We start from the raw sequence: 27,808 nt of genomic DNA, 5'->3' as shown, positions 1-27,808 counted from the left end.
GGCTCTGCTGAGGTGGTATGGAAGCCCAGGTTTCTTTGACAGTGGCCTTGGCTTTAAAAAAAATGAAATCAGCATCTTCAAAAAGCTGGTCAGCAGAAGGAAGCATGAAGTGCTCCAAGATTTCTTGGTAATCGGGTGCAGTGACTTTGGTTTAAAAAAAAAAATACAATGGATCAACATCAGCAGATAACTTTGCACCCCAAATAATTTCAGACTGTGGAAACTTGGGCTATGAGCTTCTTCACCCTTCCTCCAGACTTTAGGACCTTGGTTTCCAAATGAATTACAAAACTTGCTATCATCTGAAAAAAAAGTGAGTGAAAAAAGAATGACATGACATACAGCCAAGTATTATGACTTATACTCAGAATTCGTGATCTGCATTTAGCCCATCCAAAGTGCACACACACAGCAGTGGAAATACACACAAAGCAGTGGGCAGCCATCTATGCTGCGGCACCCAGGGAGCAATTGGGGGTTCAGTGCTTTGCTCAAGGGCACCTAAGTCATGGTATTGTCGGCCCAAGACTCAAACACACAACCTTAGGGTTAGGAGTCAAACTCTCTAACCACTAGGCCATGACTTCCCTTTAACTTTGGACCAATGGCAACAGTCCATTTCTTCTTCTCCTTAGCCCAGGTAAGACACCTCAGACGTTGTCTATGGTTCAGGAGTGGCTTAACAAGAGGAATTTTGTAGCCAAATTCCTTGACACATCTGTGTGAGGTGGCTCTTGATGCCTTGACCCCAGCCTCAGTGCATTCCCTGTGAAGTTCTCTAAAATTCTTGAATCCAGTTTGCTTGACAACCCTCATAAGACTTTTTCTTCCACACTTTTTCATTCCACTCAACTTTCTGTTAACATGCTTGGATACAGCACTCTGTGAACAACAAGCTTATTGGGAATTAATTTTTTGTGAAGGGTGTCAGTGGTTGTCAGAGACCATTTTGAAGGCTCAGAAAACATTTGAAGGTGTTTTGAGTTGATTAGCTGATTGGCATGTCATCATATTCTAATTTATTGAGATGAACTGTGAATTGGTGGGTTTTTGTTAAATCTGAGCCAAAATCATCACAATTAAAAGAACCAAAGACTTAAACTACTTCAGTTTGTGTGCATTTAATTTATTTAATACATGAGTTTCACAATTTGAGTTGATTTACTGAAATAAAATAACTTTTGCTTGACATTTTAATTTATTGAGAAGCACCTGTATAGGTAAAGGCAATTTATGATAAAATACCTTATATTCACTAGGGTGGAGAAAAAAAACACACACAACTTAACTATACTTCACGCTATGATACTTCAACAAACGTCAACCATAACTAAACAGAAAGGGTTTATAAAACAAGAAAAGTAATTAAAAGAAACAATTAACCTAACAAGAAAAGAAAAATGACCAAATAACGAAAAAAAAACTCAAAAGAAACAGGAGGATTGTGACAATGGGTACATTATTTAACAGAATATGGGAAGAACCATAGAGATCTTTGGGGGTTGATAAAGATCCCAGCATGGTACAAATAATATGAAAAATTGAATATAAATCTACATACCCGTACTTGTTTAGTTAGTTATAAAAATATGCTGATATAAATTGGACATGGTTGTTTTTGTTTTTGCCCATTATGTGTTATGGTGTGTTTTATCTCTCTCTCTTTTTTTTTTATATGTTTTTGTTACTTTTGTTTATATTATTGTTGCTATTATTATTATTGGCTTTTCTGTTGTGATCCTGATTTGTAGTATGCATTGTGTGCTACCCAATGGTTGCTCACCAATTAATAAATAGAGCAATTATTTCAAAGACAGTAGTAAAGATAGATGATAAAAATAAATAAATATAAAAATCTAATAAATATAAAGATAACTGCAGTGCTCTGCATCCATTTCAACAGCAATTTCAACAAGACAACAACAGAGACACTTGAGAAACTCCTCATAAGATACTAGTAATTTATATGACTGTCAAGTCAAGTCAAGTCAAAAGATTGTGTCGAAGCAACTGAACAACATTAATTAGGAAAACAGTGTGTCAATAATGCAAAATGACAATTAAAGGCAGTTCATCATTGAATTCAGTGATGTCATCACATCAGTTCAGTTTAAATAGTATCTGTGCAATCATTTGCAATCAAGTCAACAATATCGCTGTAAATGAAGTGACCCCAACTAAGCAAGCCAGAGGTGACAGCGGCAAGGAACCGAAACTCCATCGGTGACAGAATGGAGAAAAAAACTTGGGAGAAACCAGGCTCAGTTGGGGGGCCAGTTCTCCTCCGACCAGATGAAGCAAGGTCAGATTGTGCAGAAGAATCATCTGTTTTCTGTAAATGTTTCAAAAAGACAGTTACACACTAAAAGTGAAGAAAACCGATTACTTTAAAGAAACATTTCATGTTCAGTGCTTAAAATTCACGCTTAAATGACACAATCAAGGCCAGTCTAGAGCAAAGGGTTCACTCTGTCTGTTGCGGCGCATTACAGTACAAATGTGATGCAATACAAATGGTGAAAAGTGAGAAGTGAGGAGAAGTGGTCTCCCTTACAAAAATTAACAATGGTTTTACTACAAATAAAACCAAAACTATGGTTACTATTGTTGAACCTACTATAATTTGCAACACTAACCATAGTTTTACCATTGTATTTGTAGTAAATGCCATTATATCCATATAATTAAAGTAAGCATTTGTAGTAAAACAATGGTTATAATGATAATCAGTATGCCTAAAAACATCATCGATACTTCTACTATAATAAAGCCATGGTTAAATTTCATTAGCACTGCAAAATTTAAATATGAAGAAAAAGTGTTAATACTAATATTTGAGATAAAGCAGTGGAGGAAGGTCAAGTTTAAAACTAATAATGTCAGTATTAATGGGTTAAATGATTGCAGAAAGGTTGAACAGTTTAAGGGTTTAAAGTGTAGCCTAAGTGTACATTATGCATTCTTTGAAACAAGCAACAGAACTCACTCAAAACAAAACCAAATTTTCTCATTTCATATTAAGTAAATTAATAAATTTCATATAGGCTATTAAATGCAGATGAAAACATCAAGCCATTGGCATGACAACTGAACATTTGTAAGGATTCATTTGTAAGTCTGTAAAGTTATTCATACGTCATGTTTTAGGTGTTGTCAATAAGTCAGTATTGTATTGTTTAGATGCTGTAAATACTTCAGAACTGTAGAAACATTTTATGAAAATACACATAAATTCTCATAAGATCACATTGTAATTCCATGAATATCTGAGAAGCATGCCTTACATCTCTCTTTCTCGAATATTTGACCCTGTGAGAGTTAATGCTGAGTAAGATAACTTGAAGGAAACATCAATTGTATCCTTCCTTAAAAAACTGAGGAGAAATAAAACAGAAGTAGAAATGGACTATGAAAATAAATGGTTTAAGTCACTCATTTCACCATATATTGGTCCTCAGTAATGCATTTCCTTGAATATCTGTTGGAGAAATATCTCTTATAGTCAGCAGGCTAAGTTATTCTGTGCATGATCTGAAATGTCTTCTCAGCAGAAAAAAAGTCACATAAAAAAGAGCTTTTATTAAAAGAGGAAAATAAATTTCAGAATGTTCAAGATCCTATTCCTCTTAAGTTAAGACCATGACCATGGCAATGTTTTAAAGAAACAGTTCACTCAAAAGAAATTTTGCTCAAAATCCTCATATCATGCAAGATGTAAATGGATGTGTTTGCTCATCACAACAGATTTGGAGAAATTTAGCATTACATCGCTTTCTCACCACGGGATCCTCTGCAGTAAATGGTAACCCCCCCCCCACCCCCGGCTTATCCATAGTAATAGACAAAACAAAAAAGGGAACAGATGTGATCATCACTCAGTGTTGCTTCAAGTTCTGTGAATGTCTGCTCCAAGAACTTCTCTCTCCCTCACTATATAACAGGAACCAAGCAAATCATTCAGCACACGTTTCTAGACCAGATTTTGTGTGAGAAGATACTCTGAAGAATGAGGATCCTGATGTCTCTGTTGCTGCTGGTGCTGTTCTGCTCTATTCAGCTGACTTCAAGTGGTGGGTAGTGATTTGACATTATGTACTTCAGTGCAATGACCACTCAATGCATTTCATTTCAGGAAATATTTGACAGTGTTTAATTCAGTCTATTAATCCTGTCAGCATTTTAGCAGTAAACTTTTTGACATTTTGACACTTTTTCTAATACCAGTTGAATTCTTTCAGCTCCTCATGCACTTGAAACAGAATCATCATGCTGTTTCCAATTCTATAATAATAAAATTCCTTTGAACCGGGTGGTGTCTTTTTACCGGACCGGAAGCAACTGTCCCAGACCAGCTATTGTGTAAGTGTCCTCTAGAGATTTTCGGAGCCAAACTGAATGAGTCTGTTTAGTGAAATCTCTTACTTTGAAATTGTTTTGATGTTTTATTTCGGTCCAGGTTTCGAACAGCTGCTGGAAGGGAGTTCTGTTTAGATCCATACAACAGCTGGGTGAACAGCCATATTGCGGAAGTGAACAGCAGAACAACAGCAGCTACAGCAAAGACTCTAAGCACTACAGTATAAATACTGCATCTTTTTTAGTATTTAATGGGGAAAGTCATAATTCATAATTATTTCTGTAGAGCAACTATCATGCTTTTATTAAAATAAATGATAATATTTGATTTGTTGAAATTATATTTCATTTTACACAAGCTGATTCAAAAGCAGTTTTCTGTGAATTTAAATTAATGTGTAGTTGAATTGTTGTGTTTTGTGGACTTTAACATGTCTTTTTATAATAAAAGGGAATATCTATAGTTGTCTTCTGATGGAGATCATTCATAATAATATGTAATTTTCCATCTTGGCTGATTCTTGGCAGACAATGAGAATGTATTTTAAATGTTTTATAAAAACGTATTTTATATTTCAAAAATAGTGATTGATCTGTTGTGGTCATGTAAGGCAAAATCTGCATCATTATACCTTTGAATTACAAACTGACAAAAGCGGGTTTTCCAGTATATGAATTAGTTATATTTTCTATTAATAATAATGTTTTTAAGTATTATATACAATGCTAACATATAAATTATTTAATGTAGTGTTTATCAAAAAAAATAAAAATTCTCTCTCAGTATAAATGAGTCTTAAGCCGAGCTCATACTGCAGGAGTTTTAAAATCATATAACTGATTTTGAAATCTGGTTGCAGGACACACATAAGGAGATTCTTGGCAGATTATCTTCCCTCAAATATTAAACATGCACCTACTACAAGATTTGAACATCGTGCCACATCACACACTGCAAGATATCATTAAGATTATCATGCCAGAGGGAGCTCCGTGATCTCACACAGCAGATCGTCACAGTTTTTTTTAGCATGCTAGTAGCTTTCTGCACTCACCCAGTGCATTTCAGATATATGTGACATATTGAGATGTGTAGCCAAAACATTAAATCCACACCTAATACCATTTCAAAAACCCTAGGATGTGCCCTAAAAAAATCAAAAGAGAAAATGCAGAGAACACATTAATGAAAGAAATGATAGACATATTAGTGCTCTTAGTGCCAGTCGTTTGAGAACATCTGCAGCTTCCTAATGTGGGACACATTATTTTATCATAATAAGTCTGTGATAAAAGGTCAAAATCACCTTTCATGTAGAATAGCCAAATCTTAAAAGTTAGTATTTCTCTTGGTTATGGATGGATAAAATAATCAAACATCATAAGACAAATAATACAATATGATATTTTTTATTAATTTCATTATGCATTTATTAAGACATCAAGCAACTATTTTCATAGACCTGCTATACAGTAGACAGAATTCTTTACTGTTCTCTAGTTCAACAAACACATACAACCACAGCAGGCATAAACTATAGGCCTATTTGAAGGCAAAATATACAACCACATTTGAGTCTTTAGGTTAAGTTAAGTTTAACTTAGATCAACCTTGGCTAGATCAACCCTGATTCAGAATTCATGAACATGCAGTGAACTGCTGTTAAAAACATTTAAGACCAATTTGCCTAACTCTTTCTTTTTACTAAACAAACACAATCAACCATAACTGTCTTTTTGAAAACCTCTTACAGCTAGCCTGCATAAACCTTGAGAACTACCTGAATAAATACAACCTACTGAGGTTAACTCATTAAATCTCTGAAAACAAGCAGTCCTTTGCATGTTAGACACCACCAATATCATCTATAATCCCATCTACAATAACAGCATTGCATAACAACACCTAAACCCTGTAAATAATCATTTTTGCCCCACAAACCATGGCCGAGGCTAATCATACTCTCCCACTTTTCGAAACCATATTTCTTAAAGTGGGACGGTAGGAAATTTGATTAAAATATGAAATACATAGTTTATACATAGTTATACAATTTCATGATGGACAAATATTTAATAAGCACATTAGACAAAAAAGTAGCAGGATTGTTTAAAATCAATTTCTACGTCTTAATATCAAGTTTGTCAAAACTCTATGTCACTGACCTTTGGGTAGAAACTGGAATTCATTTATTTATGGTGGATCTACAAACAAGAAACCTTAAGTGTCCAAAATTAGGCAGTGTCCCACATTCATCATAGCTATCATCATCCTGATTTAAATCTTAAATATCAAACATATCTGGGTGCCCCGATTTGTGTGCGAGCAGATCAGTAGGTGCAAGATCCGAACGGTGAACGCCTCACACTACCATATAATCCACCCTGAACATTGGGACAGATCGAGGTGTTTTTGGCAAGATGTTTGCTCCGATTCTCAGGAGATGGAAATTGGCACTAAATCAAGCAAAAATTCTGTAGTGTGAGCCAAGCTTAAAACATACAAGTGCATCTCAATAAATTAGAATGTTGTGGAAAAGTTCATTTATTTCAGTCATTCTGAATAACACAGGTGTTTTGGTGGTTTCTAGAATGTGATGATTTCAGCCTACCTCCAAAATCTCTATTACACTCTTTTGATATGGCTTGGATCCCTCCATTAAATACAGTATATAGCAGCTGTTATTATAAGAAGGATGTATTTGTGGATTCACTCTCAGACATTAAAGAAAGACAGATGTCACTGGGTCAAAAAAGAAAAGAAAAGGAAAAGTCCATCAAAATCAAAGCTTCTCAGACCTAGAGGTCAAAGTTCAATTCAAAATAGTAAGAGTAGTAGTTTTGAGTAGATGGCCAAAATTTGAACCGAAACTGCTACTTTAACAGAAACTTTGACATTAAGCTGCCTGTAAGTACATGAAATGATCTAGGTTTTCATGTAAACTCTGTCACTGCGGTGGTACATCTTAAAAGCTACTATTTTGTGGAAATTGGAAATGGAAAAAATGGAACCACTAGAGAAAACCAATATTAAAACCAATAAAACCGATTCAGCTCCCATTATAAACAGTAAAACCATTACAAATTCTGTGTTGGTTTCTGTTGTGTTTAGTTAGTTTGTTTGTTTTGGCTACATTAATGTGACAATCTTGCATAACCTTGGTAGAACTGCAAGTGGATAATAAAAAATAGAAATCATTTTAATTTCCTTTTAAGGTGTAGCTGCACATAATTCACTCTCATAGAAAAAAAACTTTCACTTTCATCAAACGTTTTATGTTAAAAGTTAGAAGACGCTAACAAATGAACAATCCTAGGGTTTGGCAACACACCATTAGGCCTAGTTTAATTAAGACTGCTTTCTACTTCTCTACGGAAAGATTGTGTTACTGCCTCAGAGAATCAACATGAAACGAATTCACCTTCACTGTTTGATGTCTGTTTATAGCAGGATACAATCCAAATGTGTTGTTCCACACAGTATAGGGCATTGCTAGAGTGATATGTGGCTGACACTGTACTGCAAAATCTGTCTTCTGAAGCACAATCTTGTCTTTGAGTATTTGTAAAATTCAAGAGTAAAACAATTTTTTATTTCACCAGTAGCTCAAAATCTTCCAGTCTCTGAAAGGTGTTGCTTCTTTTCCAGTTCCTCATGTAGGTATAATTATAATTAAAGATCAGAAAAAGAGGTCAAAGCTTAATTTTGAACCTCTTATTCTCTCTATCTGACGCAAATTAAATTCTTGATTACAGCGTGACCTGTCAATGAGTGTTACTTTCTAAGGCATCTATCCTGCAATGGTACTGGATGTTTCTGTACAAATTTGTGGAATGCTGGAAAAAATTATAGTCCAAATTTTTTGGAATTCTAAAACTCACTTCATTACAAAAACTGCTTACACTTTTGTTATTGTGCTGCAACTTAGACATTTCTAGAATACCAGCATAGTTACTTTATTTGGAATAATACAAATATTAGATATAAAAATAAATCTCTTTTTGCACAATTGGCTTGATAAAAACATACTTTTAGTCAGTCAACTTTTAGATGATCGTGGTGTTTTTTTTTTACTTCTGATTTTTGTCATTTATTCTCTGAATTGTGTCTTTTTTTTTTTTTTTCGTTTTTGATACTGAACAGGTGCTGTGAAGATATTCAAAGACACTATAAAATGTACAGAAAGCCATACAGCATCTAGGTGCAGTGGCCTACAGTGCAGACAAAGACTGTGGGTCTGGTCACCAGGGAAATGGACAACAGGGAGTGCTTTTGGGGGTTTACTCCTCAGATGACCACCCTGGCTACTGTAGCTGGGATTGCTTTATAGACGATGGAGGTCTTGAAGAGTTAAATGTGTGTGTGTGTGTGTGTGTGTGTGTGTGTGTGTGCATGGTCACTTGCAGTTCATGTGTTTTCAATATAGTGTAAGATGCGTTTATTATTATTATTATTATTACTCAAAAACGATGAAAACAAGTTAAATTGTGGAAATTATTTGTCATTATTTTACTGTGGTTTATTTGTATATGTTGTTATTTTGCTTAAAATACAAAATTCAACAGAAAATTCAGGTTGAGGTATTATTAATTTACTAATTTATTTAATATTTAATTTATTGTTCATTGGTAAATATCACACACATAAGGTTTACTTTCTAAAATGTATGAAATGTTACATTGGCAGATGTACATTGGTAAAACAAACATGAACAAAAGGCAGAGGCCCTCAAAATATGGATTTTTGATGTCTGATGATGTAGTGCAAATTGCTGGAGGGGGAGGGGGTAAAAAAAGAAGACTTTAGCGCCCTCGTGTCATAAAACGTAAAAAATTACGTTAGTTATTTTTCTTATTATTTCTACTAGGTAAAAGTAACAAAGATAAAAGGATAGAAAATATCAACATTACGTACAAAGAGGTGACATTACTTACAAAACACCCTTTATACATATATATAACAATTAATAATACAAAATGAAAATTTTAACAAAATAAATTAAAAAGATGAACTGTTTTAAAAGTTTGTCCGGACCACTGCGTCGCTTGTAGAGCTGACGAAATGTAACGGGACGTTTAGCCCGGACCAGCATCTTACTATTCTACCACGTCCGTTTTGGATTTACTCTTCTTTAGCCCTCAATATATCTGTGTGCCATTTTCAGACCCTTGCCTGTTTCGACCTCATTTAAGAGAGAAGCTTTGCATGGATTCTCATGTCTCTGTCACTCCATAACATTATCTTAGTGTTAGGAATGGTGGACTCTCCATCAGAAATAATGATCTTTTTTGGGGGGAGAAAGTTTTTCTTTGTTGTTCAGACACTCTCAGAAATGGTATAAAAATTTTACTCCTTATGAGCATAGGCAGAACAAGCTTATTGATCTCCGGAAATCCTGGAGTAAAAACACTAGGTACGATGCTTCATGGGAAAACTTTCTTAAACTCTCTGTTACTATTTCTGTTTGTAGTAAACTTAGAGAAATGCAGTTTAATATAGTACACCAAGCATATGTGTCACCATATAGATATGGCAAATTTAACAAACAACTGTCCCCTAACTGTATGAAGTGTAAAAATTCCTTTGGTACTTTCTTCCATTGTCTGTGGCTGTCACGATCATTAGTTGGAGTGCCCATGATCTTCTGTAGAGGGCACTCACCTCAGGACTCCATTTCCCATCCTGCCTCATTCCTGGTAATGATTGCACACAAACACCTGCATCTGCACTCACACCTGCACCTCATTTCAGCTAACACACACACACATATAAGTAGCACACTCACTCCACCAGTTTGCAAAGTCTTGTTTAGCCTGTTTAACATTTCCAGGCATTTCTCCCTGTGTTTGTCATTCCCGTGTTTAATCTTTGGACTGTGTACTCTGATTCTCTGCTGCCTGCCCCGATCTCTGCTTGTTTCTGGTTTCGACTCTGGTTATCCCTAACACACACGACGCTATTTCTGATTTCTGCCTGACCATTCTTAAATAAAGCGCTGCATTTGGATCCAAACGTCTCTGGCTCATCATTACAGTGGCAATGTAAGAAGTTGGACATTTTTTAGACATTAATTTCTGAGGCCTTTTCAAAAGTTTGTAAAGTTATGTGTTCATCTGCATCTTGCCTCCTCCTTAACAGGAACATAAAGACATGTCATCCTTTGTTGATGCTGGCAAGGAAAGCCATTATGAATAAATGGGTTGAAGATAGCCCTCCCTTATATAGGGAAAGGGTATGATAAAAGACTTTATATCCCTAGAAAAAATAAGATTCTGTCATATGGATAAACGTATGTTATTTAACAGAATGTGGGAAGTACCATAAAGATATTTGGGGGTTAGTGAAGATCCCAGCATGTTACCCATAATATGAAAAATGTAATATAAATCTACATACCCTATATTTGTTTAGTTAAAATAAATATGGCGATATAAATTGGACATGGTTGTTTTTGTTTTCACCCATTATGTGTTATGATTAATATTCTGTATGTTTTCTCTCTTTTTGTTCTTTTGATATGATTTTGTTGATGATTGTTGTTGTTATTATTATTATTATTATTATTTGCTTTTCTGTTGTGATCCTGATTTGTAATATGCTTTGTGTGCTACCCAATGGTTTCTGACCAATTAATAAAAAAGCTATTATTTTAAAGACAATAGTAAAGATAGATGAAAAAAAAAAGATATAAAAATCCAATAAATAAAAAAATAACGGCAGTGCTCTGCATCCATATCAACAGCAACTCCTCATAAGATACTAGTTATTTATATGACTGTAAATGTTTTAAAAAGACCAATGTTTTTAAAAGTGAAGAAAACTGGTCTATTACTGTAAAGAAACATTTCATGTTCAGTGCTTAAAATTTACGTTTAAATGAGACAATCAAGGCCAGTCTAGAGCAAAATGTTCAGTCTGTCTGTTGCAGTGCATTACAGTACAAATGTACAAATGTGTTGCAATACAAATGGTGGAAAATGCTGAGTGGGTGATTTTAAAACCACACATGGTGCAACAACAGTATTAATTCCATTTACAATAAATCTGCTTCCTTCTTTCTTATTGCAGCATCTAAAAACTGAGTGGGTAAAATGTTTATTTTCAGATTAAGAAAGTTACACGATGGTGGAACTGCCTCATTTGGAGTTAGGAGAAGTGGTCTCACTTATGAAATTTAACCATGGTTTTACTACAAAAAAAGTATTATTAATACATTTCATATAGGCTAATAAATGCAGATGAAAACATAATGCCATTGGTATGCCAACTGAACATTCGTAAGGATTCATTTGTAAGTCTGTAAAGTTATTCATACGTAATGTTTTGTATTGTAAGTCAGTATTGTATTGTATTGTATAGATGCTGTGAATACTTGAGAATTGTAAGTGTCTTTGCAAACATAAGTAATTGTACATTCTGTAGAATCATTTTATGAAAATACATATACATTCTCATGAGATTATAGTGTAATTTCATGAATATCTGAGATGTAGGTCTTACGTCTCTCTTTCTCAGAATATTTGACCCAGTGACATATTTAATTCTAAGTAAGACGACTCGAGGGAACATAAATTACATCATTCCTTATAACACTGAGGATTAAAACAGAAGTAGAAAACGGATGAGAAAAAGAAAGTTAAAATCATTTCATCATATGTCTCAGTAATGCATTTACTTGAATATCTGTTGGAGAAATATATCTTATAGTCAGCAGGCTATAAGAATCTGTGCATGCTCTAAAATGTCTTCTCAGAATTCTTTTCTCTGAAAAGAGCGAAAGTAATTTTTTTGAATGTTCAAGATCCTATTTTCTTAAAGGGACACTGATTAGGAATTACTCCCATCTAGTGGTGAAATTGTATTTTGCATTCAAACTAATTTTGCTCTCCAGCGCCTCGCTTTTTCAAATGCGCGTTGCATCTACGGTAGGCGATATGTACCAAAAAGCTTTGACAGGATGTCTTCTAATAGCACTTCGTCGAGTTTTCCTTCAGGTGAACAGGTGTGTTATTTCAAACAAACTGCAACATGACAACTAACAAACGAATGTTACAGTATGAATTACTGACTGTGGAAAACATGAAATATTGTAATTAGTAGTTATGTCTAATTTATTCGTTATATTTTCTGAATTATATGCATTGTTAGATATAAAAAATATATTATAATATAGATTGTAACACTGACCTACCTGTCGAGAAGAAAACTGGCCACTTCAGCGTCTCTTTTGAAATCTTTATCCAGCATTAGCTCTTTCCACCTAGAAAAAGCTTCCCCGACATTAACTCTTGTTTTCTGTAATCTACGGTCACGTTTCCTTTTACGTTCTATTTTTGACTGTTTTGGCGACGATGGTTTCTTCTCCTGTGGCGCGGCATATTTATGGTCCATAATAAGAATGCAATCCAGACTTTTAAACTTGCCGGTGCAGTTTCAAGCGCCTCTCACTGCTCTGCACCTGCGTTTCTGGCTCTGACCGAAAACGCGCTGTGGAAACGCGTTGGCTTAGTACTTTTTGTCCCTCTCTGCTATTATAGTTTTGCAAGATGGCGGAACTACATGGAAGCCTCCGTCAACCTACCCGTCCCATTTTTACTCAAAATGGGAACCATATTAGGCATTGATTTTGAAGGTAATAATTTTATTGTCAGTCAATTTGCTGATGACACTACTCTTTTTTTAAGAAATGAACAGCAAATACCCCTAGCACTTCAGTTAATTAAGTTTTTTTCAGAAGCTTCAGGTTTAAAGCTAAATATGTCAAAATGTGAGTTATTGGCCATTCATGATCATCCTAATGTAACATTATATAATATCCCAGTGAAAAATGAAGTCAAATATTTAGGTATCTGGTTATCTAAGAGGATGGATAATTTAGAACATTTAAATTTTGATAAAACTTTGGATAATTGTAAATTAATAATGAATACTTGGCTGCAGAGAGACATAACAATTTTTGGAAGAATTTTATTGACAAAAGTAGAGAATCTTTCTAGATTCATCTATCCATGTTTCTCTTTATCAGTTTCTGCAAAAAGGATAAAGGCAGTTAACAAATTAAACTTTGATTTTATATGGAAAATGAAAAGTCATTATATACGTAAAAGTGACATGATTAAAGATTATGAAGAAGGAGGTCTTAAAACGATTGACTTTGATATTATGAATGGGGTCATTAAACTTAGATGGTTGCAGGCTTTCATTAATGATAAGTCCTCTTTCTGGTTTGAGATTCCTACTATCGTATTTAATAAATGTGGTGGCATAAGTTTTCTGCTGCAATGTGACTTTGAACTTTCGAAACTCCCTGTAAAACTTTCTGCTTTCCATCAACAAGTATTATTATACTGGAAATTGATTTTCAAGCATAATTTTAGCCCTCATAATATGTCAATCTGGAACAACAGATGTATAACTGTGAACAGAAAATCTTTGTTTATTGATGAGTGGTGGCAGAAGGGCATATGGTCACTAACACATTTAGTGGATAATGTGGGAAATATACTAAGCCATGTTGCTTTTTGTGGTAAATACAATATAAGTTGCTCTTCTAAAATGTATGAAAAAATTATCAAGAATATTCCATTACAGATGCTTAAATTAGTAAGTGAACATCTGAAACATTCAAGGATAATACCTAAAGTACAAGAACTTATTATAGAAAATGTAAGCTTTGTTGACAGAAAATGTTCAAACAAATTCTTAAGAGACCGTTTAATACATCAATGTTTCCCAGGACCGGTATTAAGAAATTACATTTTTCGTCATTATGAGAAGAAAGAAGTGTGTAAAATTAGGACCAATTTTCTTTCATTTCCTGTTAATCCTAAATGTAAAGAGGTGCACTTTAAAATTCTGAATCATATATATCCAACAAAAGAATTTTTAAGAACGAGATTTAATGTTGGGGATTCAAATTTATGTCAAATATGTAAGGTAGAGATAGAAACGGTTGAACACTTGTTTTTTCAATGCAGTTTGGTAAACACATTTTGGAATGATGCATTGAGATGGATGCAACAAAGAATACCTGTAAGGTTGATACTGTCGTGGGAATTTATTAAATTTGGGCTATTAATAAAGGATAAAAAGGTATCCTATGTTATTAATAATGTGTTGCTTTTGCTGAAATTTTATATACACAAATGTAAATTTTTCAAAATCCCTCCAAAATTAGTGGTTTTTAAGGAGGAGTTTAAAGTATATTTGGAGACCGTGAGAAGGATGAAAAGTCCTAAAGCAGTGTATTTGTACTCCTTATTGGAAGACTTTGATTTTATAATTTGAATATTGTCCTACTCCCCTACTTTATATATTTATTTGTTCATTTAACTTTATTTGTATTTTATTTAAATTTTTTCTTTTTCTTTTTCTTTTAGTTTTATTTTCACCTAGGCTTCAACTTTTCTTGCCTGCTGATGTGAATATGTATATTGTGTTGTAATATTTGTATGTACGCTCAGGTTTGATTGTAAATCTGAAACTTCGAATGCCTTTTTTTGTTAAGGTTCAATAAATGTCAATAAAAAAATAAAAAAAAAAAAAAAGCTAAAAAAAAAAAAAAAAAAAAAAAAAAAAAAAACCTACCCGTCCCATGTATATAAAGATAATAAATTCTTCATTTACGAGGATTAGTTTAAACATTGGCATATGTATTTGTACACCATTGAGGGCATATTTATGAATAGAAATATTGATTTTAGATAATAAAATACCTAAAAAGTTACTTATTGTCCCTTTAAGTTAAGACCATGACCATAGCAGTGTTTTAAAGAAACGGTTCACTCAAAACTGAAAATTTGCTCAATTTTTTTTCATCCTCATATCATGCAAGATGTAAATGAGTGCTTTAATAAATAAATGTATATTAAGTTTAAAGGTAAACTTTTTGCCATTTTCACACTAGTTCTAATACGTAATGAATACTTTCAGCTCCTCGTGCACTTGAAGTACGTCATCATGCTGTGTCCAGTTCTATAAAAAGAAAATTCTTGTGAATCTAGCGGTGACTTTTTACTGGACCGGAAGCAACTGTCCCAGATCAGCTATTGTGATGTGATGTTGCAAGATGCATTGTTGTGTTTTGTGGACTTTAACATGTCTTTTTTTATAATAAAAGTGCATTTCTAAAGTTGTCTTCTGATTTTGCAGAGCTTTCATAATAATATTTAATTTTCCATCTTAGCTGACTCAGATGAGTGAGTCATGAGCATGAGAATGAGCATTTGTTTTCCAGCTCATTTTTGAGAATATATTTTAAATGTTTTAGAAACAATATATTGTATATTTCAGAAATAGTGCATGATCTGTTGTGGTCATAATGTACACTTTGACATGGATTAAGCTGCCTGTAAGTAAGTGAAAAGCTCTAGATCATAGATATTCTGTGTTGGTATTTTGGTATCTGTTGTGTCAGTTTGTTTTGGCTACATTAATGTGACAATCTTGCATAACCTTGGTAAAACTGCAAGTGGATAAAAAATAAAAAACATTTTCATTTCCTTTCAAGGTGTAGCTGCATGCACTTCACACAATTCACTCTCATAGAAAAACACTTTCACTTTAGTCAAATGTTTTATTTATGTTAAGTTAGAAGACGGTAACAAATGAACAATCCTAGGGTTTGGCAACACACTATTAGGCCTAGTTTAATTAAGAAGCAGGGTGTTTCCGGTGTGAAATGCTGCATTTTCTCTTATGCATTTTTAGCACCCAACAGCTACAGCTACGTAGAATAAAGAGGAATTAGAGCATTCAGAAACAGACTGCTTTCTATTTCTCTACGAAAAGATTGTGTTACTGCCTCAGAGAATCAACATGAAACTAATTCACCTTCACTGTTTGATGTCTGTTTATAGCAGGATACAATCCAAAATGTGTTGTTCCACACAGTATAGGGCATTGCTAGAGTGATATGTGGCTGACACCGTACTGCAAAATCTGTCTTCTGAAGCACAATCTTGTCTTTGAGTATTTGTAAAATTCCACTCAAAGTAATATTACATTTTGTTTTACCAGGAGATCAAATTCCCCTTTGATCAAGATAAAAGCCTCTGAAAGGTGTTGTTTCAATTTCCAATTCCTCATATATCATTATTTTTAATGCAGATTGCATGCAAGCCCTTTAAACAAAAATGTTTTCCCTCAGGGTTATGACACATAAAAGTCAATTTTGTGAAAGACCAGACATGTCTTGGATAAAGACAATAACGTGAGCTTCTTCGCTGAAAATGCAACATGTCGCCAGAATGATACTGTTTAAATGATTTTTTTTTTTAAATGTCCACTTTGACAGAGCTGGTGTGACAGGAAAACAACGCTCACCACAATCGACCCTCCTTCACTCCCCACTATATATAGACCTATACTTCATTCCAGCAATCCACCTCACTAATCCCTGCCAGTCTCCACCACCCCTCAAATTCCATGCCCATCCTGCCAAAATCTTGCCTGTCGCCCCGTTACACATACCCTGTCACTGGAAACTGGCCTGTCAATCAACTTGTCACAGTTAACATCCTCCACTCCATCCTCCAAGTCGACTGAGTGGTGCACTCTGCTAAACCGCTGGTTCTAAACTTCTGAGGCTGTGGGTACAAATCCCGGGAGGTTAATGTTCCTTCTTTTCTAGACATTGGATTTTCTGGGGGAAGTTGTGGCCTAGTGATTTGAGAGTTTGACTCTTAACCCTAAGATTGTGGGTATGAAACTCGGGCCGGCAGTACCACAACTTGGGTGCCCTTGAGCAATGCCTCGAACCCCCAACTGCTCCCCGGGCGCCGCAGCATAAATGGCTGCCCACTGCTCCGGGTGTGTGTGTTCACTGATGTGTGTGTGCACTTTGGATGGGTAAAATGCAGAACATGAATTCTGAGTATGGGTCACCATATTTGGCTGTATGTCACTTCACTTTTTCACATTTATTTTAATTTTACTTCCTACTGTTTTGGAGAGGAAAGAAGTTTCACAATGTTTTGAGTTTCGTTTTCCTTCGCCTGTGACCTAGTTTTCCTAAGTGGTCTGATTAGTTATGCTGTTCACCCGGAGTCTCATTAATTCATTTAGTTCCCTTTTCCTCATCTGCAAAAGTGTGGTGTTCTCTGGAATGTTGATATTTAAAACTGTTTCATTTATTCTCTCTGTTGTGTGTTTTCATTGACTGCCACGTTCCATAACAACCATTGTAATGTATGCCTCTATAAATGAGTTGGTCTCGCGATCTTTGTGTCAGTAAGCCTTACCGATCTGATTTAAACTTTAAATTAGCTATTTTGTTATTGCCTTTTTAAATATAGAGAATACTTCATTTAAGTTAGCATGTGCAAGATTTCCTTTGTTTTATTGTCCGTTATTAAAGTATACCTTTTAATTTACTAATTACTTGTGAGTTTTGTTCTTCAAGGTTGTTTTTCCAATCAGTTCATATTAGAATGAAAAATTGTGATCTGTTATGGTCATTATTTACAATCTGTAATCATAATACAATACTTTAATCTAGTTTCTTCTGAAACAGGCAAATGTTTGAAACTTTTATGAGCTGTTTAGGCCATCATTAAAACAATTATATCCTTTATGAAAAAATGACTATTGCAGTCCATTAAGTATATTTGAAACATCAACAGATTTCTATGCAATTTAAATGACTGTGGTGGTGTTAAAGAGGGATGCTTCATGTGTTATAAAGTCAAAGTAATATAATACATATATCAGAATTAAAGTTAAACTCAGAGCATGTCTTTTCACTTGTATCCAAGCAGATGCTAATGAATGAATAGTAAAGGTTCAACAGCAGAACAATAGGCCGAATTTAAAGGGGTCAAATGATGCGATTTCAAGAGGAGGTCATTCTGACTTTGCTACAACAATCGGACACTTCTGAATCAGCCACTGTAAGTATGTTTTGTTATTAGTTTAAGTATTTGCTATTGCATGATCAAATGGGGAGTTTGTGTATGTGTGTGTGTGTGTATTTGTGCACACGCGTGTGTGACAGAGAGAGAGAAAGGGTCACACAGTGGAGTCAGTTGTCTTAACCGTCTGTGGCTTATGTACCGCAAACACATACAAGCTTCATCACTGTTTCTGTCACACGACCTACCCGTACAATAATGTACAGTGTTTGAAAAATAATGTGTTTTTGAACATTAAAGCATGTCAACATATTCTGTTACACCAAACACACAAAATAATGATCTTTAAAAAAGCATCATAATGCAACATCATTTTATGAGTTTTATGACTTTTGTGATGAGAGAAGTAGGGTATTTACTTTAAATGCATCCTTTTAGCACGTTTAAAAACCACATGCATAAAGAGGAAGAAGGTTTAAAGAGAGTGTGGTTTTGTACTTGGAAAAGGCTATGTCACTGGTCCTGAGAATAAGCATAGAGTATTTCTTTCAACATGAATACTGTCACTATAAATGGACTGGCAGTTCACCACATGCGCTCACTCTCCCTGTCTCTCATACGCTGCCTTGAGAATGAAGACCTTCATGAAGATTTCATCACTGTTTCTGACGCTGTACTGTGTTCTGCAGCTTACCTCAGCTGGTGAGTGTCTGTTTCTGTCATAGAATGTAGAAGTTTCAGGCTTCAGATTAAATCTTTTTTTTAAGAGGAGGCTTCATTTGAACAAACTAAAACAGTTTTTAAATCTCTTTCTAAGAATATTGGATAACCTGTATTTATTCTGTATTTTAAAAACCTTTTCAGGCACAATGTCGGTTGACTTGGCAAACAGTATCTGTTGCTTTAATGAAACCAGTCGAATACCTCTGAAACAGCTGCAGTCTTATTTCTGGACAAGTAGTATTTGCCCCCTCAAACACGTTGTGTGAGTATCCCCCATGTTTAGATGTACACCTATATTATTAAAATGATAGCATTTAATTGTACAGTCCCGTTCCATATGTAAATACTATGTATTTATCATAATAATTTCAATAACTGGGTAATAATTAAGTACTAACCATGAACCTAAACCTAATCATAACCCATGTAATTATATTGTATTATGATATGTAAAAATAGATAGCCTGAATGCACTTTAAGTCGCTTTGGATAAAAGCGTCTGCTAAATGCATACATTTAATTTAATTTTAATTTAATTTATATTGGCCAGTACTTTCTATGTGCATGTACTGTAAACTAATATGCAACCTCACATTCATGTTGTTCTAATGCTTTTGTCTGGAATCTTTTTTAGGTTCGTAACAATTAAGAAGAAACAATTCTGTGCAAACCCTGCGAGTGCCTGGGTCAAGCGGGCCATAGAGCACGTAGACAATAATCAGGCTTCAAATTCAGCAAAATGAAACTTGGAAAATATTGTCTGATTAGAATTTTAGGAGAAACATTTCAGTGCTATTATTTGACATTATTCTATTATTATTTGCCTTGCTGAATATTATCTATGTATCTGCCGTTTTATTGGATTTTGTGGCATGTAGCAGTTTTTGTGTAAATAGTATTTACTTATGTTTTAATGATATATATATATTGTAGGTCTTTGATTTATTTTTCCATTGTTTCCAAGAAGTTTTTCTAAAAAGCATCTTGTAAATATTTTTTGTTTAATTTTTTTATGAACAAAAGAATACTGAATATTGTAATATTCTAAAGTCATTATTTATATTATTATTATTGTTATTGTTGTTATTATATGAAAATAGGACACAAAAACTTTTTGACTATTCCACTAGAGGGCACATGTACATCATTACAGATGCCTCAAACTGTTGGTATTAAGAAAACGGCTTCATTTAAAGGTAATGTCAAGAGCTGATTTTGTAAAGTAGTATTTTTTCATTGATTGTGGAGGGCTATACCACTTGCTCTACATAGTAAGTTGAATGTGCATTTAAACACAGCCCAGATTATCTTAATAAACTCAAATTTTACAATGGCTTCGTCTAGTCTTTCTGCTCTTCTACTTGATAAAATAGCTTACAGTAAATCACTGGTTTTTGGGTGCAAGACTTGCTGTTAACTGCTTTTGTGAACCAGACAAAACAAAGCTGACAGGTTGGTGGTAGGCCTAGTCTAGAAAACAGAATGGATGATGTACTTCGTTTATTTTAAATGTTGTGTTTTAGGGGAGAGTGTTTGTTTAATGTCTGATTGTTATTCACGTGACGGTTTGTATGTGTTCATAGTGTTTAAAAAGTTTAGGCTTTGTTTTTATGCATTTTAGTTGCAGGTTAAATGCATTCATGTCCCCTCTAAGTAACATGATTAAACAGATCTATATGCCACTTCAGATGCAAATTCCAGTAATGTTTTCTTATGTTGGAATGAAAGTGCCTCTTATGCTTACCCAAAAGATATCAAATGGAAGAAAGGGTTGAAACTGAATACAATCTTGCTGCTTTAACTGTATATTCACATTTTTAAATATTTATTTGCTCCTTTAACATTTTGCATTTACTTGTACTTTTACGTTCAATACTTTTAACATTAAAAATACTTTACATATATAAATGTTTATACATTTTTTTCTTTCTAATAATTTTATTATTATTTATTATATAAATGTATGTACAGCACATGGGTCAACAGCTGTTGTAATAAATACTGGTTTATAAATAAAGTGACATTGGAATTGACATTGATATTGACATGCAGCTCTTTCCTTTTACATTGAACTATTTCACAGTCTCTATATAAATAGCTGTTGGCAGTTCACCACATATTCTCACTCTGCTTCTTGGGTGCTGTATCATACCTGGAGAATGAAAATTAAATTAAATTAAATTTATGCAGGTATTAGACGCTTTTATCCAAAGCGATTCAGGCTATCAATTTTTACCAAACCACGAACCTTGCGCTTGATAAAGCAATGCTCTACCAATTGAGCAACAGGAACACTGTATGAAGACCTTCATAAAGACTTCATCACTGTTTCTGATACTGTGCTATGCTCTGCAGCTTAATATTTCAGTATGTGTCTGTCATATTTGTTCTCTGTAATGGGAACTGGATGTAAAGCATTTCAGGCTTCAGACTGAAACTTTTCTGGAAACTTCATTTAAACAATCTAAAATAGTTCTTAGTATTTCTACCTGAAAATGTTGGATATCCCTTATTTACTCTGTATTTTACTAAACCTGGATAGTAAAAACATTTAAAAACATGTTGAATCACATTGTAACTCTTCACTTTTTCAGGCACTTAAGCAATAATGAATGTTAACAGTATCTGCTGCATTAATGAAATCAATATCATAACACCTCTGAAACAGCTGGAGTCTTATTTCTGGACGAGCAGCAGTTGCCCTTTCAAACACATTGTGTGAGTGTCCTCTCAATATGTTTAGATGTACACTTATATTGTGACTGATCTTCAGTATTTACTTCACGTCCGTGTAGTTTTAATGCTTTTGTCTGTAATCTGCTCTAAATTTGTAACAGTTCCAGATTCCAAGAAACAGAAGAAAGAAGAGATTCAGAAGAATCTATTCTGTATGGACCTTGAATATGGGTCCAACAGGCCATTAAGAAGGCTACTTAAACAAGAAACGTGATTGAAATTGAATGAAACTTTCTACAAATCTAAATTTAAATGTAGAAATGTATACAGATACACACATATTTGCATAAATAAGTAAGACTGAAGAAAAAAAGATATGAATTGTAACATTTAAGAGAGTTACTACTGTGATGTGTATTATAGCCTATATATAAATTGATGGCAGTGGAAAGAAACTTAAACTCCATCTGTAAGATAAACCACGCCCAGTCGGGCAGCAAGTGATATGTTTTTTTTATTTTATTTATGTTTTATGAACAAATGGTTATCAAACATTTTAACATTCCCTTTCTAAAGGAAATATTATTATGATAAATAGGACACCTTGTAAGTTGCTACGTTTGGAATATTCCTCTAGAGGGCAGGCGTAGGCCTACATCGTTACAGATCACATAAATCGCCTCATAATCTGTTTTCCCTTGTCTGTTAATAATTAAAAAAATATTTGCCCATTTATTTATTTATTTATTTATGAGATCCCAGTATTGACGTGTGTGTGTGTGTGTGTGTGTGTGTGTGTGTGTGTGTGTTGTGTGTGTGGGTGTGTTTGCGTATGCTTCTCCAGAGGCAACTTCACGCAGCATCTTTGCCCATCACTACAAATACCACAATCCTTTGTAAAAATCCAGTGATCCAATGAAAATCGAGGGTGGGCGGGATTCTATGACATCACATCAAGCGGCCAGTCGCTGACCAATAGGGTTTTCATCCTCAAGGAGGAGGACAATCGCCTTTCATGCTCGCAGCATTGTAACATTTTTCCCCCTGCAGATGCTCACATGCTTGTTTTTGTTCTGTGCAAATTTACTTCCTTTAAAAATCCATTCATTTCGTCCAAATCCGAATCAGCCGTTAGAGTTCATCATCGCTTCTGCACTCCACCCTTTCTGAGTCTACTCATCTTTTTATGCCTGGTCTGTTGGGATTCAGAGTGGGTGTTGTCACAGGACAATGATCGAGAGACCCGACTCAGCTGTTTCCAGCGTTGCAGTGAGTACACTTTTCATACATTTACCCAAATATGTCCAGAAAATACATTTAAGGCACATCTGGCTTATGGATTCATGGATTTGCACAGTGGTGGGCGAATTGATTCCTAGCGTGACTGTCCCTCTAATCATTTTATGGCAAGCCGTTTTCACATTAAAACTAACTCGCATCTATTTCTGTTAGCCTACTACTTTCACCAATAACTATTAAGCAGATGCTAGCACTTTTCCATTGTTATCAATTAGGCTATATATTCAAGTACTAACTAGTACTCTTTCATTACATGCATATTTTCTTTTCTGCTAGTCATTAATCTCAGTATCAAGTCATTATTTCTCTGTTAATTATAACACACTGCAAATTCTGTGGGAATGTGTGGTAATTATTTGTAGTACTAGTAAAAAGGTAACAACAACCCTTGCTATATACAATACACAGATTACCATGAAAGTTAATTGCTAATATTTGCAACTTGTCAATGCAAAGTAAACTTGACTAGTAAAGGAATAAGCACTAGTAGCCTATATGAAAAACAAGTGTTTTTTCTATTGGATTACTTTTTAGAAATGGGAAAATAAGTATGAGTTACGTTAAAGTAGCCAGTAGCTGTTTTTTTACGAAATAAATGTAAAATAGCTTGCCATAATCAGGGATCCATAAACTTGATCCAAACCTGTATTTTATTGATAAACAACTATTTATAAAGTGAATTATGTCACATGTGCCTTCGCTCATTTATTAAAACATTGTGTTTTTGTCCAAACCATATGAAACTAAGAAACTATTGTGGTTTTACACATACTGATATGTTGAATATGCTGATTACCACACCATTGACCTCAAGACAGATGTGATTGTGATTGCAGATGCATACGAATGTATTTTTGGAGTTCAATAGTTGGGCTGTTAATAGCTATTTGGAGCAAATGAGAATGACAGGCTCTATGCACGATGCACAGCTCTTGCGGAGAGCAGCGAGTGGAGATGCATTTCAATGGGGTTAGAGAGAACAGCAGCCAAAAACTGTCACCAAGCATATATCACAATCCCATTTGTGTGAACTTAAAGGAAAGTGTCTGCTTAAAATCAAAATGGGGCGCTTTGGTTAAGAGTTAATACAAAAATAGCTCATTCTTTGCATATGCCAATTGATATTATATACGTATATAACTTTTAATACTCTAAGTGCTTTTTGGGGGCCACTATATTTAGGGTCCCCAAATCAGCTATGCTATACATCCTTCAAAGGGTGAATTGAATAGTAAGCTTGTGAACACCTACATTGTTTCCCACCTACGCTATCTGCGTCGTTCAATCTGTCCTGTTCTCTACACTGCACGTCTGAGTTGAGATTGTAACAGGGGTTCCGATAATCAATGATTTGATTTGATTCACCCATTTGGTCAGATGTTTTGTTGTTTTGACATGTTGGGCATCAATGACATCAATCTTACAGTTATGTAAGAGCACTTGAAGAGTGAAAGCATGGAAAATGCCCTGAGCTGTTCACAAGAGCAAGGCTATTTATAGACTGTTGTATGAATTTTATAGAATGGTTTTGAAGAAGATGCCGTTGCATTTTGCACTGCAAGTGTCCATAATCTGCTAGAGTTTCATAATCAGATACATTTTTATATTTTGGTCTTTTAAAGGGATAGTTCATACACAAATAAAATCATCGTCATTTATTTATTCATGTTTTTCCAAGGCTGTATAAGTTTTAGGGATGCACCGATATTCAAATTCTAGCCAATACTATATGACATTTTTTTTTAAATAATTATGTTATGGCCAATAAATAATAAATGTTATCGACCGATAATTTTTCTAATTTATTGGTATTGCTGATAACCAATATGATACCGATGTGTCATGCATCATTAATGATTTTCTATCCAAGTATGCTTCTTTTTTTTTTTTTTTTTTTACATTTTTGTAACGTACAACATAAAAAATACTTTTTAATAGTTTTCTAAATATTGCAATTTAGCAGTGTTAATAAATTAGTGTTTAAAGATTATTTTCATTATATAATGGAAAAGGTAATATAAATATAAAAACAGGGAAATTAAGATGATTCATTCTTTAAATATATCATCAGGGATGCATGTTATCAGCCAATAATCTATCTAATTTATTGGTATAATCATTTTCTTACTACGAATTCTAACACAATTTTCATTTTTGTGTGAACTATAGGAAATAAACTGTTTCACAAAGACTCTATGGGGTTAGTTTTGGTTGAGATTGGTTTGGTACATCTGTGGTTAGGCCCAAAAGAGTTATTTCTTATATATAGTCATTCTGAGAACTGTAGCCCTCCCCATTCAAAATATCTCTCTCTAAATGATCAGTATGACCCCTACTAGTTAGTTTTTCATTGGCCTGCCATGCATGAGAAGCTCAGTGAAGCCAAAGCAGAGCGATCAATTGTGTTTGCCTCGCCTAGCATGTGCTTCAGCCCTGTGCTTCCGATAGCATGAGATTTGAGATGGAAAGCGACAGAGAGAAAGGGATGGAGGAGCCAGAGAAGGACTTACAGCTGGACAAGGCACTGGCTGTGATCTGGAGCGAAATCCACTGTCTCCATGACGACATTGAGTTCATGATGGATATGATTCGAAATGTAAATGAGCATGTGGGCTTCACCTCATCCCATATGTCCTCCCTTCCCCAGCTTCTTGGTTTCCCAAAGTTTGTGTTTGTGCTAGAAAAGCGCTCAACCTCCTTGTTGGCCTGCAGCTGTTTTGGTGTGTTACTTTTATATGTGCTTAACAGATCTTATCCTCAAATTAGCAGAATTCCATGTTATGCTTTGTTGTGGTATCCCTGCATGGGAGATTAGAAGTCGCTAAGTCATTATCCAGTGTAACTAATGATAATATTAGCATAGCCTTTAAATCTTTCCTCTGAAGCACAGTTTTGAGAGGGATAACAGTAATGGAGGAGCCGTTCTGCTCTATAATCAGTGGAATGTGGAGTAAAGCTGTGTTCTCTTCCAGCAGAGGAATCTGGAGGGTTATGTCGGCTTCGCCAACCTCCCCAACCAGGTGTACAGGAAGTCCGTGAAGAGGGGGTTTGAGTTCACACTCATGGTTGTCGGTAAGTTGCAAAACTCTTTTGCTCGTATCTGACAAGGTCAGATGTTTGCAGATTTTTTTTTGTTATAAGGTTTTAGACCTATAACAAGTAAACGTTGTGTTTCCATTTCCAGCTAAATTAAGTTTGGATTTAATTAAGAAGATCATTTCCAGTTGACATTAATAGTGTTGACACGTTTGCAGCTCAATTATCAAGAATCGTGTTTGTGAAACTATAGCATGTTTTTTTAAAAATGAATGTTGATGCTAATTTTTTTCTTTTTAAACAAAAACTGGTTTCGTTGTGCCTATTAGAAAAACATTCAGGAAACATTCATAAAATATTTTTTATTATTAATTGAATGCTGAAAATGTATACATTTTTATACATTTAGTTCTATTTATATCTATTATTTATGATGAAATCATGGCAACATAGTTAAACTTTTATAATACTAATGACATGAAAAGATTAAAACAAAAAAAATACGTGTTCGCATTCACATATTGAAATGATGGCGATGTCATAATTACATTTTTTTTTACATTTTTTATTCATGGTAGTTCATCATTTAAAAAAAAATATGATGGTAACTGGGTTGTGCATAACTTGGGACAAACAGTTTGAAGTTGTTAATGTTAATTGTTGTTAAATGTTTTTAATAATCCATACACAAAAAAAAAAAAAAAAACCACAAAGACAAAAAGCTGGCTTTTGATTCCAAGTATATTTGATCTAAAATTTGCTGGTAAAATTGAATAAATTTGATGATAAGTACAGGCCTAAAACTGCATAAAGATGAGTGAGCAAAAAAAATTGTAACAAAAAATATATTGTAAAGTTGACATTGTTGATTATTTGAAAAAGTCTCTCTTTATATACACGAGGAACCCAAATTAAACTTGTTTTGTAAAATGACTGACAAAAATTAGACTGCTGTGGTTTGTAGTTTGCTTAAATTTAATAATCTGTCTGTGGCTTTGCATGAAAGTGATTTTTTTTTTGCTGATTAAATTCCCACATACAAGAGTAGATAGATGAGAAACGTTCGGATGATCAATACTGTTGTCACCATCACACACTCTCTGTGGTTTGGATGCTGTGACTAAATCTGTATTGGAAATATGGATCTCGGTGACATAACTACTGCGGAGCGCTTTGCCATAGTAACGGCTTTGGGTCTGTTAGCACTTGCGGAGGGTTTGCTTTCCAGCTCCAGGGTGAAATAATCTCTTTATTTTTCTGTTCCTGTATTCCTCTTCCAAGTTGTTACTCATTCTGTGTCTTTGTCTCTCACTCCATCCCTTCCTCTGTTATATAGGCTAGTTGTCTAGTTTGTGGTTTCCTGTTTGGTAAACTGGCCTTTTGAGATACTTGTTCTGGTGCCAGGAGTAGAAAGCTAGTTGTGTTGCCTTGAAGATGTGTGGCCCTGTTAAATTTACCGTGCTCGCAAGCGTAAATGTGTGGTCACAAATTTAAGTGAAATTTTACTGGTTAAAATGGTCCATTGACATTACAGTAGCAAAGTAACTTTCAAACCAAGAAGCTTTCTGTTCATCATTACGGTGAAATTGTGTGACCATCTTGAAGATGAGCAAAATCAATGCATGAGGAGTTAATTCGCAAAATGTAGCTGAGCTTCAGTAAATGCGACCTAACTTTTATCCCGACTGTTTTGTTTACAATCTAGTCTTTAGCTGGTCCATCTGTTTTTGTTATCATTTAAGATTACAGTTTAATGTTTTATAAAATGAACCAACAATATTTGCATACAGAATTGCGATTTGGTCTTGCGGTAAAAATACAGTATAAAATACATTTAAAAACAGTAATATTTTGAAATATTTTTAAA

General features: G+C 34.3%; 3 protein-coding genes and 1 long non-coding RNA gene across 8 annotated transcripts in view; all 4 read left to right on the top strand.

Moving 5' to 3' along the window:
• The first annotated feature begins 3,882 nt into the window (after positions 1–3,882).
• LOC128014706 (C-C motif chemokine 4-like) lies at positions 3,883–4,819 on the top strand. Its single transcript, XM_052598415.1, has 3 exons — positions 3,883–4,070; positions 4,239–4,359; positions 4,457–4,819. The coding sequence occupies exons 1-3, from the start codon at positions 4,007–4,009 to the stop codon at positions 4,581–4,583; spliced, it is 312 nt and encodes a 103-aa protein (XP_052454375.1). The 5' UTR covers positions 3,883–4,006; the 3' UTR covers positions 4,584–4,819.
• Positions 4,820–10,161: 5,342 nt separating this feature from the next.
• LOC128013972 (uncharacterized) lies at positions 10,162–10,795 on the top strand. Its single transcript, XR_008183468.1, has 2 exons — positions 10,162–10,398; positions 10,496–10,795. It is a non-coding gene; the product is annotated as an uncharacterized LOC128013972 (long non-coding RNA).
• Positions 10,796–18,672: 7,877 nt separating this feature from the next.
• Positions 18,673–20,934, top strand: LOC128014499 (C-C motif chemokine 22). The gene is made up of 3 exons (XM_052598117.1): positions 18,673–18,909; positions 19,072–19,192; positions 19,565–20,934. The coding sequence occupies exons 1-3, from the start codon at positions 18,780–18,782 to the stop codon at positions 19,671–19,673; spliced, it is 360 nt and encodes a 119-aa protein (XP_052454077.1). The 5' UTR covers positions 18,673–18,779; the 3' UTR covers positions 19,674–20,934.
• Positions 20,935–22,591: 1,657 nt separating this feature from the next.
• The window catches only part of LOC128014157 (septin-7), a 38,603-nt gene continuing 33,386 nt past the window's right edge, over positions 22,592–27,808 (top strand). For 4 of the 5 annotated variants that reach the window (XR_008183487.1, XR_008183488.1, XR_008183489.1 and 1 more), the window contains exons 1-2: positions 22,600–22,875; positions 25,878–25,977. Coding sequence is in view for 2 of the 5 variants with exons in the window: in XM_052597495.1 (XP_052453455.1) it covers positions 22,837–22,875; positions 25,878–25,977 (139 nt within the window). In the remaining 3 variants the exon portion in view is untranslated. Of the gene's footprint in view, positions 22,876–25,877; positions 25,978–27,808 lie in introns of all 5 variants that reach the window. The other variant, XM_052597496.1, reaches the window with a different exon arrangement.

Source organism: Carassius gibelio, chromosome B25, assembly GCF_023724105.1.
Source record: "Carassius gibelio isolate Cgi1373 ecotype wild population from Czech Republic chromosome B25, carGib1.2-hapl.c, whole genome shotgun sequence".
Taxonomy (NCBI): domain Eukaryota; kingdom Metazoa; phylum Chordata; class Actinopteri; order Cypriniformes; family Cyprinidae; genus Carassius; species Carassius gibelio.
The sequence above is the reverse complement of the archived record's forward strand: the minus strand, read 5'-3'. Positions and strand labels throughout refer to the sequence as shown.